Here is a 15,237-nt window from a genome sequence, read left to right on the forward strand (position 1 = left end):
ATGGCTCCAAAGTAGGGACTAATGATTTGTTCTTGTCCACTATAGATACAAAAAGGCAGGCTTCAATTGCACTGAAGAAGTTTTAGTTTGGACATTAGGGAACACAATCCTCCAGTAGCAAGGGTAGGCTAGTACCTGAATAAATGATTGCTGCAGAATCCCCAAGCTTGCTGGGTTTAAAGCAAGCAGTTCAGGTATAATTAAGCCCACCTTGAGGCTGGATCTGTCATCTAGCCCACAGTAAATGACATATTTAACACCCCTTCTGATCTTACTGAGTATTAATGGCTGCAACCCCCATTGTATTCAAGAGGGTATCATTTCATATCCACTAGAGGTGGTGTAATTAACAGAAAGCAAAGCAATGGTGAGTGAGGCCCAGTACAATATCACACATAGCTTGAAGTAAGCAGCATCCTGTGTCAGGTCTTGCATCTACTGCCCCCACATAGGTGCAAGTACCCAATTAAACTATTCCAAAGTTCTGATAGCACATTTGGAAAGACACAAGCCATTCCTTGATTCTAACCGTGATTAAGAACAACTTCAAGACTAAGCTCTTGCACTGTAGCTTTGCTTACACGGCAACTTTTGAGGTTTCTTCATGGCCAGGATATTTTTTTTAGAGGAATCTGTTCTCTCTTCCTAAACAAGTTCTGTGCATGTGCATATATGCTCGTAAAGAAGACAAATTCTCACTCTAATAGCAATCCATAATTTGTGTGCTACTTTTCCAATGAAGCCTCACAGCTTTCTTTTAGAACTACAGCTTTGTGAGTACATGGTTTACTCTTCCTGTATCGAACACACATGAAACTATATTTCAGATTTTAAAAGGATAAGAGAATGTGTGTCATCATTAGTGAAAATATTCAATTTTGATACTTGGAAAATGTTTCTAATATAAACTTTAGAGTTTGTTTCCATGTCCCCTATGAAATGTTTAAGAAAAATCCATATGTTTCTTTTGCTTGACATTTTTGGGGAAAAAAATGTAAGAGTCTATCCTCCTTATTCACATCTAGTGTAAAGACCAAAAGTTCAAACAATTAGAATTGCAGCTTGAATGCACGTGTTTGCTAACTGAATTTAAATGAAATCTTGATTGTTTCCTTCATTATGTTTGTATCTTGACTCCATGTAAACAGTGCTTAGACCAGGGCATGAAATGGTGCCGATTTCATCCGGCTTTAGTGAAATTATCATGATGCTACCAATTTAAAAGCAAAATAAGGTTTATTATTTACTGTTTTTGTACTTTGTTTCACCTTTCAGCACAATACAACAAGCAACAGAATTGTATGTTACCTCTCACAAACCTTGTTCTTAAAGACTAAAGACCTGGTGCACTCACAGTAATTGCCTTAAAGGCATTTTTATTTTATGCTTATAAAATATTACCTTGGCTTTGAAAACTTGATGCCACTATACAAGGTTATTTATTTACATTCCTTCTTAAAATTAAATCATATTTGTGTATGCAAATGCACTATGTGGGAGGGTTTAAAAACTCGCAAGTAAATCCTAGTGCACTCAGAGGTGGAAATTATTATCCATTTATCTATAATGATTAACAGTTAAAATGCACTCTCTGCTGTTCCCCATGTCTCAGGAAGAACAGAAGCTTTTGTTTTCCTGAAATGAAAAGCCCCATCTCTTTTTACAGTAAATGCCTTAAAAAGGGACTCTCATGGCACAAAGCCAGATAAATTTAAAATACACCCATCACATACTAAAGAACGAGTTAAATCCATGAGCTTTGTTTATGAGACATTAACTCAAATATGGATTGACAATATATGAAATTATAGTTTCCTTATATGTATTAACTTTCATAGGGTACTTTACACATAAGCTTTACGTATCACTTTATAAAGTCTAAGTGTTGAAAAAAAAGCACAATAAGCCTTTCCGAGAGCAGGAATAGGCCTTAATAATAAGATGACACAGTATATCTTATTTTAGGAACATTATTTTTCAGATGTCCACTATTCAAAAACAAATAAACAATAATACCCCAACCCCCTCAACTGAACAATGTAACCAGATGACATTCCCTGCTCTAGCAGGGAAGAAAGAATGGGTTTGATTTCTTTTTTTCTTTTTTCCTTTTCTTTTTTTTTTTTTTAAAGGAATGATTTTGCCTTTTTTTTTTTTTTTTTTTTTTTTCATTTAGGCTTCACACTTTTCCTGAGGCCTCTGGGCTCCTGTCCAGGCCACAATACTTCACAATTGACTTTGATTTTCTGAGGTAAGTGATCTGTCGCTTTCTGAGCAGTTATAGGAGGGGTCAGGAGTGAGGTGGCATGGTATGGCCTCACTCTGGCTCCTGCCTCCCTGACATTGTACACGCTAATGCAATGTGAAGTAGCACGTCTAAATAGCCTGTCAAACTTTTTTGATGTTAGCAAACCCACAGATGGGATTCATTTCCACGCTGTTCAAAAAACGTAAACGATACAAGGACATTAAAGAGCATTAAACTACTTGATGACATTTTGGTCACATTAATGAAAAGTGGCGTTTATAAACTACTACAAAAAGATGGGGGGGGGGGGGGGAAGAGGGCAGAGAGAGAATAGAAAGAGAAAGGAAAGAAGTGAGGAGGGAAAAAGGAATTAAAATCAATTTTAAAAACCCCAGAAGGAGCTAGATAGTCTCTGGACACCATCAAAGAAATTAGGGCCTTAAACCCCAGAGTGAACTTTTCCCTATATGCATGCACGTGTGCCTGTGCTAACACTTGGGTGAAAAGACCCAAAATGGCCAGGGATTCCTGAGAGGGAAGCATAACTGCATGCTTTTGGCTACGCTTACATCTGTTCACTCATTGAGGTTAGTACCTTCCTCACTTACAGCATCCCATTGATGATACCAGTGATGAAAATGTTGCTGAATGTAAGAAAGGGTATCAAAATCCAACCTCACCAGCTTAGTCCCACTCAGCTGAAGTCTAGTTTGTCATTCAGTGACATATATGAAGACATTTCCCACAGTATCCAAGAGCATGAGGTCACACTACAGCCCATAAAGCTGCAAGGGACTCTAGCACACATGTCAAGAGATTGACAATGCTCAATAGGCTGAGCAATATTAAGGCTGACAATATGAAACCATTTGGCTACGGAAAGTTCTGAGATCCAGTCCTGACACTTGCACAACCTGTTAGGCATGTTCAAATAAGGACTGGAATCTGTCTGGCTATAAGGGTTAAGAAACTGCTGGTTCATCTGCTGGAACAGCAGAGGCCTTGGAGCTGGCTGCACCCGGATGCCAGCCTTGCTGGGAAGAAGGGCAGACAGAAGACATGCTGCTCTGGCTACGCCAGTGCCACTAGCAGCCGCAGCATTTATTTTTTTCCAGTATTCGCGGTTACATTAATTGCTAATGACAAAGGCAACCTTCACTCTGTGTGGTTTCCTGCCCATATTTGGATCCTTTACAAGACCCCCCTTTTTCTTCCTCTCCTCCCCCTACCATCATGCCTTCCCTTTTTCTGATAGGAAATGCAACCCGAGATGTGCGAAAAAACAGTGCGCATATTGTCATTTAATTGGCCCCTTGCTCAGGCGCATCGGGCCTCAGCGCGTGTGCTGTAGGGTGTCTGCTCCACAACAGGAAAGAATAAACCCAGACTCAAATCATAGGAAATTCATCAAATATGCTTCTTAGAGTTCTGTCTTTCAAGGTCTGTTTCCCTGCCATATGATCTCTATAAACCAAATTACTGCTGGCCTGAGTACAAGACTGGAGGCGCCTGGGGCTAGCATATAATGAATGCCAAATGCATGTGACAATAGACTGATCATGGAGAAGAATTGAAAATTTTTTAAGTAGTTCTTTTACTTCATTTATAAAAACCAAACTGACTACACTTAATATCTTTAAAAGGAGCCAATCATTTCCCTGCAGTTCCAGACGTGCATAACAAACCTTTTATATCAACCCCATTAAACAGCTAGGACACAAGATACATTGGAATAATGCTGAATAAAGTATAAAAGAGAAAGTAAATGAAAAATACCTTGTTTTAGGTGGGGAGGAGTATATACATTATTGAATTAGCTCAATTTTTCCTGTTATGAGCCTTTGCACATAAAGATTCTGCCCTTCACTTGCAATGCAACAAGAGGGTGAACTTCTGCTGGAATGTATCTCCCAGAACTGAGATTCTAAAAAGTATGAAAGCTGCTTAAAGGCTAGACTGATGTAAGATGAATGATTTTTATTAATTTGTGCAATAAACAGTCAACCAGAAATTTCTATCCCTATGTTGCCAATTACTCCAAATAACCTAACAAATGTTGCTATTGCAGCATCACAGGAAATGTGAAATCTCCAGAAGAAAAAATATTACATTCTTTACTACAGACAGAGGGTAATTAATACTGCTTTTTAGGTTTTAGAAAATACTGCACTTAGAACTGCAAGTCAACTAACAGACCGTCTATAACCTATAAATGCTTCCATATTCACAGACATCAGCAGTCTTGGAGTTACAAAAAAGTAATAATACATACATATTAATGGATTGCAGTTTGTCCTTCGGGGAATATATTTTTTAAAAGGGCTAAGGCAGCAATAATAGCTCCTCTAAAGCCTCTAAATGCTATAATTGTTTTATATGAATTACAGTGCTCATATTAATTAATGATGAATGTTTTGTGTATGTAAGTATTTGATGGATGCAGCCAAAGAAAAAATGAAATGGTCTGTCTTTTAAGTTGACATTAAAAAAAAAAATGCTGCTGTTTGAAGGTTTGGATCTGGTTAAATACAAGATTATTTTAACCACATTTCAATGAGGAACATGAAATACGGCCCATGAGGTCATGCAATTCAGCAAAACATTTTTTTCTTTCCCTTTTTTTTTTTTTCTGCAGTTAAATAGAAACAAAAGCAAAATTGCCAGAATACCTCTTTAGTCATATATTATCAAAGTGCTTAAGAAAACTGCCTATAGCTATTAAGTTGTATCCATAGTGCAGTCTGTTGAAAAACTCTAAAGATGCACTGACCTGCACACTCCTAGTGCTCCTCTTGAAAGCGTGTTTGACATGCTAGGAACACACATGGACAATTAGGTCTCAGTCCATATTGTGGAGAGTTACTGCATGGAGTGAAAAGGAAACCTGAAACAAGGTAAAGAGAAGAGCTTTCAGGAACTGCATTGCAATTCTGGATATCTATCTCTAATTTCTATTAGATGAAGCCTAATTTCTATTAGATGGAGACATCTAATTTCTATGTTGTGGTATCCTTTTTCTTGGTATTGGTTGTATCTAACATCCTGTACAGAGCAGGTTCTGTTCTTCTGTCACTATAAATCAGTTGGAAATAGCTCTACTGAAATTAGTCATATTTACCCAATATGAAACCACCAGCAGTGACGTGGGGACCAGTATTAGAGCATCTATTCTATGTTTGCTTTGCTGTGCGTGAGCAAAAGAAATGCTTTTTCAAGAAACAAAACAAAATTCTGTTATCTCTGTTTTGAAGTCAGAAACAAGTATAGAATTATTTTAATTTCAGTTTAAGATATTTATTCCTACCCATAGAACTTCTTTAACCTGACCATAAAAACAGAAGCTAGGCAAGATATTAGTTTGCATGGAAATATTTATCAAATACTTGTTTCTGATTTCATTACGCAGAATGCCATAATGTACATAAACACAAACAATTAGTTATTCTGGAGTATAAGAACAGCCATCACATGAAACATTCTCCATATTTCCCCCAGACATTTATAGACAAACAAGAATATCAATAGGCTACTTATAAAATAATGCAAAACAAGGCATATAGTGACTACACAGTCATGCTTTTTAAATGAAACAAGAGAGCAAAATACTTTTGATGAAGTGTTGCACTCTCATAAAATCCCTTCCATGATTTTAAAACACCTTTGCTTCCTCCTCAGAGTTCTTTCAGAACTTTCAGTCTACCACATATTCATGACTAACTTATATCAGTTTCATCTTGTACCAATAATATTGCATTCATAATTTCATTTACCTTCATGTCACTAACTATCCTATTTAAACAGACTTAAGGAGAAGTCAGCAGAATACAACTTTTCTCTCTTGGCCACTGCTGCAATGAATCTAGAACCTCTGATTGCTCTCCATCATGCCATCTGTAGGGCCGCTAATCCCTAAGCAGTCACCTCAGTCAGGTCACTCTTTGTCTACTGTTTACTGCCAATGAGGTGCAGGACGTTTGAACTCTTCTGCATCAGCATACTGAAACTTACAACAGCATATGGCCCTGGATCGTGAATTTGCAACCTCAGAGATATTTAGAGCAGGTTCTCAAACTTTTTGGCTGTATGTGTGGCAGATTGTTGCATTTGAGATACAAAATTGCCTGAGGCATCACTGAATCCACAGAGATTTGGACAGACATTCAGTTGTATCAATAACAGTACAGTACAGCAGAAAAAGCATAGTACATTAGAAACAGCTATCATTACTTGGAATTGCCACTTCAGGCTTTGACATTCTTTTCTACTTCTATAAATTCCTTTGGCAAACTGAATATATAGTCAGCAACAGAAAAAAAGAATCTTTAACAACAAATAATCTAGATTATCTCAAATATACCTGGTCTATTTCTTCAGGAATGCACATGCATTGTATACTTTGCAAATATTCAAAGTGCATTTATATGCAAATATATATATATATAAATTATATATATATGCATTGTATGCTTTGCAAACACAATAATCAGAAGTATAGAATTTCTTATTGGGTATTATATATTAAGTAACTGTTAAAAAAGTGATGTTACGAGGAGTATAAATTCAAGACCTCAAAGGTAGAAATGAAAAAAAAAAAAAAAAATGAAGGTTGCCTGCATAAACTTAATTCAGTCTCCTTACTTAAAATCTGTCAATTTTCTACAAGATCCTGCATCTAAGAATACAAAGGAATACTAGCGTAGCAGCTGTTCAAAACTTGTTCTCTTTATTGTTTAGTGTACTGTCTCTGACTTTATAAAGTACTTTCCAAGCCCAGTTTTGAAAACAGAATTACTAAGTCCTCTGTGACTTTTGGTAATACATATTATAACATTCTGGGGTTTTACCTTAATACATATCCATGAGTTAAGGGAATATTAACAGCTCTTACAGATAGTAACAGCACATGAATTAAAGACATCTACCTTCTTTTGGTTCTAAATCTCAGGTCCAAAGTACCTGCTTCAGACTATTTAGCTCTATGGATCAATCAGTTGCAACTATATATACTTCAGCAAATGAAAGCATTGTGTCTCCAGCTAGGTCCTCCAAAAGAAAAGACAGATAATGAAGTAACTCCCTAAAAGCATCGCTTGACTGAGATACATAAAAAAATGCTATGGTAAAGAACAGTCCTGTCTGATAACCAAGAAAACATCCTTTTATTCTTCTTGAAGTCTTTTAGTGAATATGCTTAATACCTTGAACTGCCACACCTGGAATACAAGGAAGGAAGTCTAACTATTAATATGCATAATAAATTCTATGGGATTGACAGAATTTACACTACTGTGTCCAAGAATGTGTCTTAGTTACCAAATATTTAAGACTGGTTATTTTGTGTAAAATAATAAATTTGTAATTTATTACTGAACAGAATCAAAAATGGGCATTTCTGTGTAAGCATAGCAGCACCCTGAAACTAGACAACTGCTTCTAATAGGAAAAATTCAAAAAACCAAATTAGGTACTTAAAAACAGACCTCAGCAACTGAAAATCAGCCTCAGCCAAATGTCTTTTTAATTGGTATACAATATCGAAAGGTTTCATAGAGCTTCTCCTTGTTTAACTTGGGATTCCTTGAAACATACCCCATGACTACATTTCCAATATCTTCCAGAAGGACTTTGAAAACAGCAAAGGAGTCATGATGGAGGCGCAACGGTCTCATTTCCACTATTATTCTCTTCCTGAAAATATATGTGCAAAGTACTTTGAGGAATAAAGACTTGAAACAGTAAAGTTTTAAGGCCCAAACAGTGGCTGGGACCCAACTGTAACGTACACTTTCTTAAAACATATTAGAAAGCAACTCCAATCTGAAGAAATTTAACTGGCAAGGCAAAGAAAGCACAGGATAGCAAGAAATCCAAAAATAGAATCAGTGAAGGAACCTGACCAAGCTGATGACCAGCAGTTCTGGGAACAGGCTCTACATTTCCTGAATACTTGCCTGCTGCTGCTGTTGACATCTGGCAAATACTAGGTTTTGGAGAAAGATGAAGTGGCAGGTCCTTAAAAAGTGTTCATCAAAACAAAGTAGAAATAAAGTTCTTCCTGAATTCAGTCACCTTCCAGATTATTCCCCAGGATGAAGCATTATCGTCTTCAAGTGACAATAGTTAATAAGAGATGCTTAGTTTCTTCATATGTAGAAATGATCTTTTCACAAAAAATCACTCACAACTGTGCCCATTTTTTCAATAGAAAACAAGAAAATTTAATGCTGGTATTAAGTGTGTAAAGGGCTGCAAAGTTAATTGTAGTCATAATCTCACTCTTGACAATGTTAAAAGTTTATCATTGCTAATACTAACCAAGATTTAACATACACATTAATGTACAGTATCTTGTTAAAATTCAGCTTTTAACAAAGTTATCAGAATATTGCAAGAATAGTTATCACACATTCAGATCATAATGGCAACCACTGAACTACTGTATAGGCTAATTCTGAAAATCCATGAAGCACAGATGATTGAGAAAGAAAAATCAAAACCTGCCTACAGTTCAAGAAGTATGGAAATTAAAAGGTTACATGCATACAAAAATCCAAATGAGTTAACAAATACTTCAAGACAGCCAAAAAATAGTTTAGTTGAACATGTGTGCTTCGTTTATGCACACTTTTTGAAGAATGTTTTTCATAAAAGAAATATAGCACTGTTCAATGCTCATTCGCTGTGTTTCTGGGGATATGTCTTGGCTGCGCTATAATCCAGAGTTTAGACTGCTACTGAAAGAAACAATTCTCTTCTGAGGCAGTCATGATTTAATTCTTCTATTAGGGTGGAAAAGTTCTTTTTACCCTGCCTTTTCCTCCTCTTTTTGCTGTTACTGCCTGCATCTGGTATCCTTCAACTTCTTGTTACACATATATACAATAAATACCAACAGAAGCAGGACAAGTGCATGACAACATCAACTTTCAAATGTAGAAAAGGTATTAGAAAGAAGCTCAAACCATGAATGCAAGCATCCAAAAAATGCGTTGTCAACAGATGAACAGAAATGATACCACAGATTTGGCAATTTATAATATGGGGTGCTTATGAAGAACAAAAAACAAACAAACAAACAAACCCACAAGATTTCAAGATTTTACATCATACTACTGTATGTTCACTCAGTGCTTTCAAGATTCCCATACCCCACTGGAGTCCTTCCATGTTATTATAATATAAAGTTAGTTAGAATTGCTCAGGAAGAATGAATCTATTTTCAATTTTATCCACTACTTGTAACACCAACATTTCATCTCCCTCACAACAGTTACCTTCAAAAAACACTCAGGATGAATTGCTGCTCTTACTCATCATATATTCTTCAAAGCATGTGCTAAATACTCTTGGTGAACCCATATCACCACCCTCCCACCACCTTCACCCCCCCACCCATTCCCTGTTTAACTCAATGGGAGTTTTGTTACTGAATTCAGAGAAACCAGGATTTCATTCCTTATCATTAGAAGGTGTTTAGGCACCACAGGCTTTTGTTCGGCAAGATCTAGTTTCCATTTTTATCCAAACTATCAGAGCTCCGGGAACAGGCAAGATCAATTTCCTGATGAATTCTGAGACCATTTTGTGTACCTTTCAGTCAACTACAGAATCATGCTCTTTCAACTGTCAGGTATTCTTTAAATAATTTCTTCTTTAGATTTTAAGCAATAAGCTAAGACAATGGGACAAATTCCATTTCCTGTGGCCTTAACTTTTAAAGGTCCTGTATTTATACCATTTATTTATTTTTAAATTTAAAGGTCATCTATTTATACTAATGATAAGATATTTGTCTTTAGTCCTCTCTTTGTGACACAAATCATTACACAGCCTGAAAATCTATGAAGTGAAATTTACTAGGCTCATCTAATTGATTACCCTAATTCCTCAAATAACTTTTACACAGAATAATTATTGCTTTTCTGGAAAACACAATTCAAGTATGCTAGTTAGTCTTTAAGAAATAAACACAACACCATCTCTATACACAGACTGTATCCAACTGTAAGCTAAGTTTTTCAGTGCTTAAGCTTTGTACATGAAGTAGGTAATTGTACAATTGTCAAATTTTCCTCATCTTGATTTTGAGAATCTTAGCCATAAAGATGGCTCATCAGAGCCTTTTAAGTCACTAAGACAAACTGGCTGTTTTATAGAGGGTAAATCAGTTAGTGATTTCATAGCCATTTCACTTCCAGAAGTGTCATATATGCAAGTGGGTGAGGCCACCCACATGGTCCAGTGTTGTGGTCTGGTTGCTCAGTTGGAAAAAGCAATATAAAGTCAGCTTTTGGCTTCTGTCAGTGCATCCAGATGATTTCAATTTGTTAGGATTCCACTAGAGTGGTCAGCATTACTTTGACAAAGCTGTGCCAACAGACAACTCTGCAGCTTTAGAATTTAAATACACACTGGGACTAGGCAGAGGTACAGAGCTTTCTGCTTTACAATCCATTACCCATATGGCTTCTTAAATTTGGGTCTAATAGGTAGCTTCCATACATGTGAGTGCTTATTATGTGGCTTACACACAATAAACACTTTACTTAGCTCAAGTTTCTACTGATGAAGTAGGGAAAGATTATGACAATAGCTGTACCTTAGGGAACTGTACATTGAGTTCATTTTTAAGTACAGCTCAGGCTCCTGAAACTTACCGTTACATAAGAGTGAACGTGTCCATTTGCAGTCAAATCAGTGTCAAAAACCTGACACTACAAATTTTATACTTATTTCTAAGTAATTTAATTTGTGTATGGTGGGCAGTATACCAGAGAAGTCATTCTCTTTTTCAGCTTGTGTTTGGCAGCCCTACCTTTGAGCACAAAATGTCCTTAGAATCATATAAGATTATCTATTGATAACAAAAGTTTAAGCATTGAAAAGGTGCTCCCTGATTTTTTTGATAGAGTATATGGTAAAAGAGTAAAAGAGACAGACTATAAGAGAGGAAACAGTCTTGGCACTTCTTATGTTCCTGGTGTTCAGCAAGTTAACCATCATATGAATCCAACTTCACATTAGCAAGAATTTCATATTCTCAGAGTTTTCATCCACTGGTTTCTATTTTGTTAGAGAGATGGTGTGTGGAGAACAAATGGATTCTCCTTCTAGACATTCTGACTGTTGTATAGGTTGTTAAATCATCAGAAGAATTGAGTGTTTTAAAAGTATCTGGGATTGAGACTTCAATGCATGATATATAAGAAACATTTCTTAGCTAAGTACTTTATGTACTTGGAAAAGCAAATAACATTGCAGATAACACTGATTAACTCATTACCTGCAACAGAATTTCCAGGTTGGAATCCTCCAAGAAGCAGTTTACAAAGCCAAAATTGATAGCGAATGCCCTTCTTTTTACTTCCTTGTCTTGTCCTTCTTCACCAGAACATGTAAAAGATGACTTATAGAAATTGAGCTATTTCTACAACAAAGTCTAACATACAAGGAAAGTGCCTGGACTGAGACAAAGAGCATTTCATGACACTCCATTTCCAGCAGTCAGGGAATAAACCCATCAACTAATAGTAACCTGACTGGTAGACATACACATTCTTTCCTGTTTTTTATTAAATTTATGGACATCCTGAGCCAAATATGAATCTTAAGTTTACAGAACTGCTAAAGGCTTGAAACATCTTACAGGCCTGACATTGAGCTCAGGGTCTACCCAAGTTAACAGAAGCTCGATAAGTAATGTAAATGGATTTTGCTCCCAGTAAAAACTTGACCTATTTAACAACAGGAAGTCAGGATCATCTCTGTGTTGTTTCAAGTCCATTTTGGAAAACATGGACAATAAATAACTGACATTACTATGAAGAACTGACTAGCGTATGCAACAGCAGAAAGGACCAGGCAAATAGTACTTCTCTCAACTCAGCAAATATCAAGCTAAAAGTCCCAAAACTGGGACAGCCTAAGTTATTACAGTCGAAAGCCTTATGAAAAGAATTAGAAAATGAGGTTTATAAAATCTACAGCTTCTCTTGAATATCCCCAGAATTAACTTGGGAAGCCACTGGTTTCAGGATCTGAAACTCTGCCACTAGTAGAACGTACAAAAAAAAAAAAAAAAAAAAAAAAAAAAAAAAAAAAAAAACACACACACAACAAATATAAGAAAATCAGAGGCTACAAGGTAAAAAATTTCTTTTTTCAGCACTGCAGAAACTAAATAAAGAAGCTATACCCTTATACAGTAAGTCAAAGATACAAGACCCAGTGTCATTTTTCACTTACACATGGAAACTAACAGATATGAAGTTCAACTCACTCAAACACAAAGCAAGTTTTTTTAAAAGCCAAGAATATTACTCTAAGCAACTAACAACTGCAACAAACTACTATAAGAGTTAAAATCTCTACATTCCCAAGTGATTCACAAAAGATCACAAGTGCCTTTGTATTCATCTGAGATCAAGGTGCTCATCCTTTCTGAAGTTGTTCAGCACTATGTATCTATGCTTACTGTGTCAAAACCATTCAATAAAGAAAAAAATGGTAATCTGATTTTTTCAAATAAAAAGACAAAATCAGTCTATGTTCCATCAGCAAAGAAAGATTTTATTCCAAGTATTCTCATCTCATTGGAACTAAAGAGACACCAGCTGCATAGGAAAACATGCTTAAAGAAAGATCATTTTGGAAAAACTTTAAATATCCCTAGATCCTTTCCACCTTGTTATGCCTATTTAAATGAGCAGCAATATAACAAATTTGAACTCTTAGAATAAACAGCTGAACCATGTAATTACTATACTTAGCATACATGTAATCTCAGGCCAAAATTTATTCTTTGCAATATTTGCTACCATTGTACCACATACATGTTACTACCAGGAGTAACAACTATGCAACATTAGGCATTTTTCTATTTCAGTCTCCAAACATGAGAAGTAAATGAGGTATTTTTCACAAACTACAAATGTACAATGCCTTATAGTAGTACATCCAGGCTTAGCTTAGGAAATGAAATAATAGCTAACACAGGCCATTCTCCCACTTTAGACTTTGTGAAAGCACTGAACCCCAGCTAATACTTCATCCAAACACTTCTGATCTACTTTTTGGCAGCAAGCCCTTAAAACAGTGGCCTTCTTCACATTTTTTCTCACTAGGGACAGAAATTATTTTCTTCATAAATGTCCATCTAACAGTTTTAGTATTCAAACTAACAGAATTAAGTTAGTTTTAGTTGCAATTCAGTAACATTCTATTTAAATGGAAAAGGAACGTATAACTTTTAAAGTGTCTAGTCTTGATCTAATAGAGTGGTTAGACTTTAAAAAAGATTATGAAGGTGCTAATCCAGAGTGTCTTTAAGGATCCTCTGATATGACATCCTGCAAACAACCTTCTACCTGTGATCGAAACAAAGGGAGAGGTTTTCATCTTTTACCTTCCAGGGGACAGGGAGGGTACAGATGCTGTCACTAGGATGTGAATTGAGAACATATCAGACAGAAGAATCTGAAAACAGCTATGCTGTTAAGCACAAGAGACTTCAAAACCATCACAGAGAGAACAAAAAGACTAAAAACCATTAGGACGATTAATCTGTGATTTACATCCAATAAATACATATGTAGTAACAGGAAAATGGTTGAAAACATAAAGGAGAGGAACTGAATCCAAACAGAACTTAAAAGAAAAAAATCAGATGTTTAGAACCTGCTTTGGCAGGGGGGTTGGACCCAATGATCTTTCTAGGTCCCTTCCAACCCGTTCAGTTCTGTGATTCTGTGAAAACCACACCTTTATCTGAAAGTTATAGTGCAGACCAAAGCAAAATGAAACAAACACATTGTTTTCCAAGGTGTATATTGTTTTTTTGTGTGTGTGTTTTGTTTTGTTGTTGTTTTTCTTTTTTCCACACAAATCCATCTACACAGACTTCATTATCAATATTATATATTTGGAGCTGGTTGAAAAAATTCTGTGTGATTTCTTGCCGGATACAAATCATATGCCTTGAAAAAGGATTAGCTGGATAACTCACAAGTCCCCTAGGGAAAATATGTTGTACAGACTATTCCTCATAAGTGGGGATTAATATCAAATCCCACAGGAAGTCATGCACTGCAGTGTTTGTTTTCATTTCATTTATATTTACTGGCAGTTTATACTGTTCTTTCAGCTTGTGTTAAACACTGCAGCATGACAGATTTTTTCAGCACATGTAACATCATGTCTTACATTTTGGCCATCTGAAAATCTTTACTTGATATAATTGTTGTCCAGTGGGTCTTACAAAATTACAGATAGTAAGAACCTCAATTTAACCACATGGAATGTTTCTCCTTATAGAATTTTTATGCTTAAAACATTTTCAAACTTAATACTGTATTGACATGACAGCTGCTGCCACTGCTCACCATTAATCTCACTGTTGACGTTCTCACCCTGAAGCAGTCTTCATTCATTTTTTACTCTCATTAAACCCGGAAATTTTCCCTGTATCTGTACATTCCCTATCATTTTAGTTTACAGTTTAGTTTATGCTACATCTGGCCAGTTCTAATTACTCTTTTTGTACCTACAACATTTTTCAGAACTCAGTTCTTCCCTGCCCCATAACCAGCCTGTCCTTTGAATTCAGAAAACAAATTCCCATTGAAAGAATTGTGAGAAGGAAAGAATGTCATGCAAAACAGCATTCAACACATCCCAGCACTGATACTGCAAAGTCATTTTCCTCTTAAAAGCCTCAAAACTGAAGGAATTGTTTGAGCTATCTAATCCAGTACTCTACCATCAGCTAATTTTAGACAATTTGTGGTAGGCATAAAACCAAAAAAAAAAAAAAAACCAATGACAAGTAATTTTTACTATCAGTTTCCTCAGAACTCTTCCTTCAAAACTTGGCTGGATGAGAGCTGCAGCACCACTTGATCTAATTTCAAAGCTGGCCCCGCTTTGAGAGGAAAGGGAGAGACAGGGTGTGGAATAGATGATCTTAATAGAGCCCTTCCAACTGAAACTTT

General features: G+C 36.0%; 1 protein-coding gene and 1 long non-coding RNA gene across 2 annotated transcripts in view; one reads left to right on the forward strand and one right to left on the reverse strand.

The window, feature by feature from the left end:
- Nucleotides 1-15,237, forward strand: part of LOC311437983 (uncharacterized protein) — a 415,393-nt gene that overhangs the window by 327,489 nt on the left and 72,667 nt on the right. The window contains exon 8 of the mRNA XM_084521887.1: nt 2,177-2,251. Within this exon, the coding sequence (XP_084378013.1) occupies nt 2,177-2,251 (75 nt within the window). The remainder of the gene's footprint in view (nt 1-2,176; nt 2,252-15,237) is intronic.
- LOC311437988 overlaps nt 1-15,237 on the reverse strand; it is a 94,677-nt gene that overhangs the window by 10,696 nt on the left and 68,744 nt on the right. The window contains exon 5 of the long non-coding RNA XR_014693883.1: nt 5,019-5,132. This is a non-coding gene — a long non-coding RNA (uncharacterized lncRNA). The remainder of the gene's footprint in view (nt 1-5,018; nt 5,133-15,237) is intronic.

Source organism: Aythya ferina (genome assembly GCF_964211825.1).
Source record: "Aythya ferina genome assembly, chromosome: 5".
Taxonomy (NCBI): Eukaryota; Metazoa; Chordata; class Aves; order Anseriformes; family Anatidae; genus Aythya; species Aythya ferina.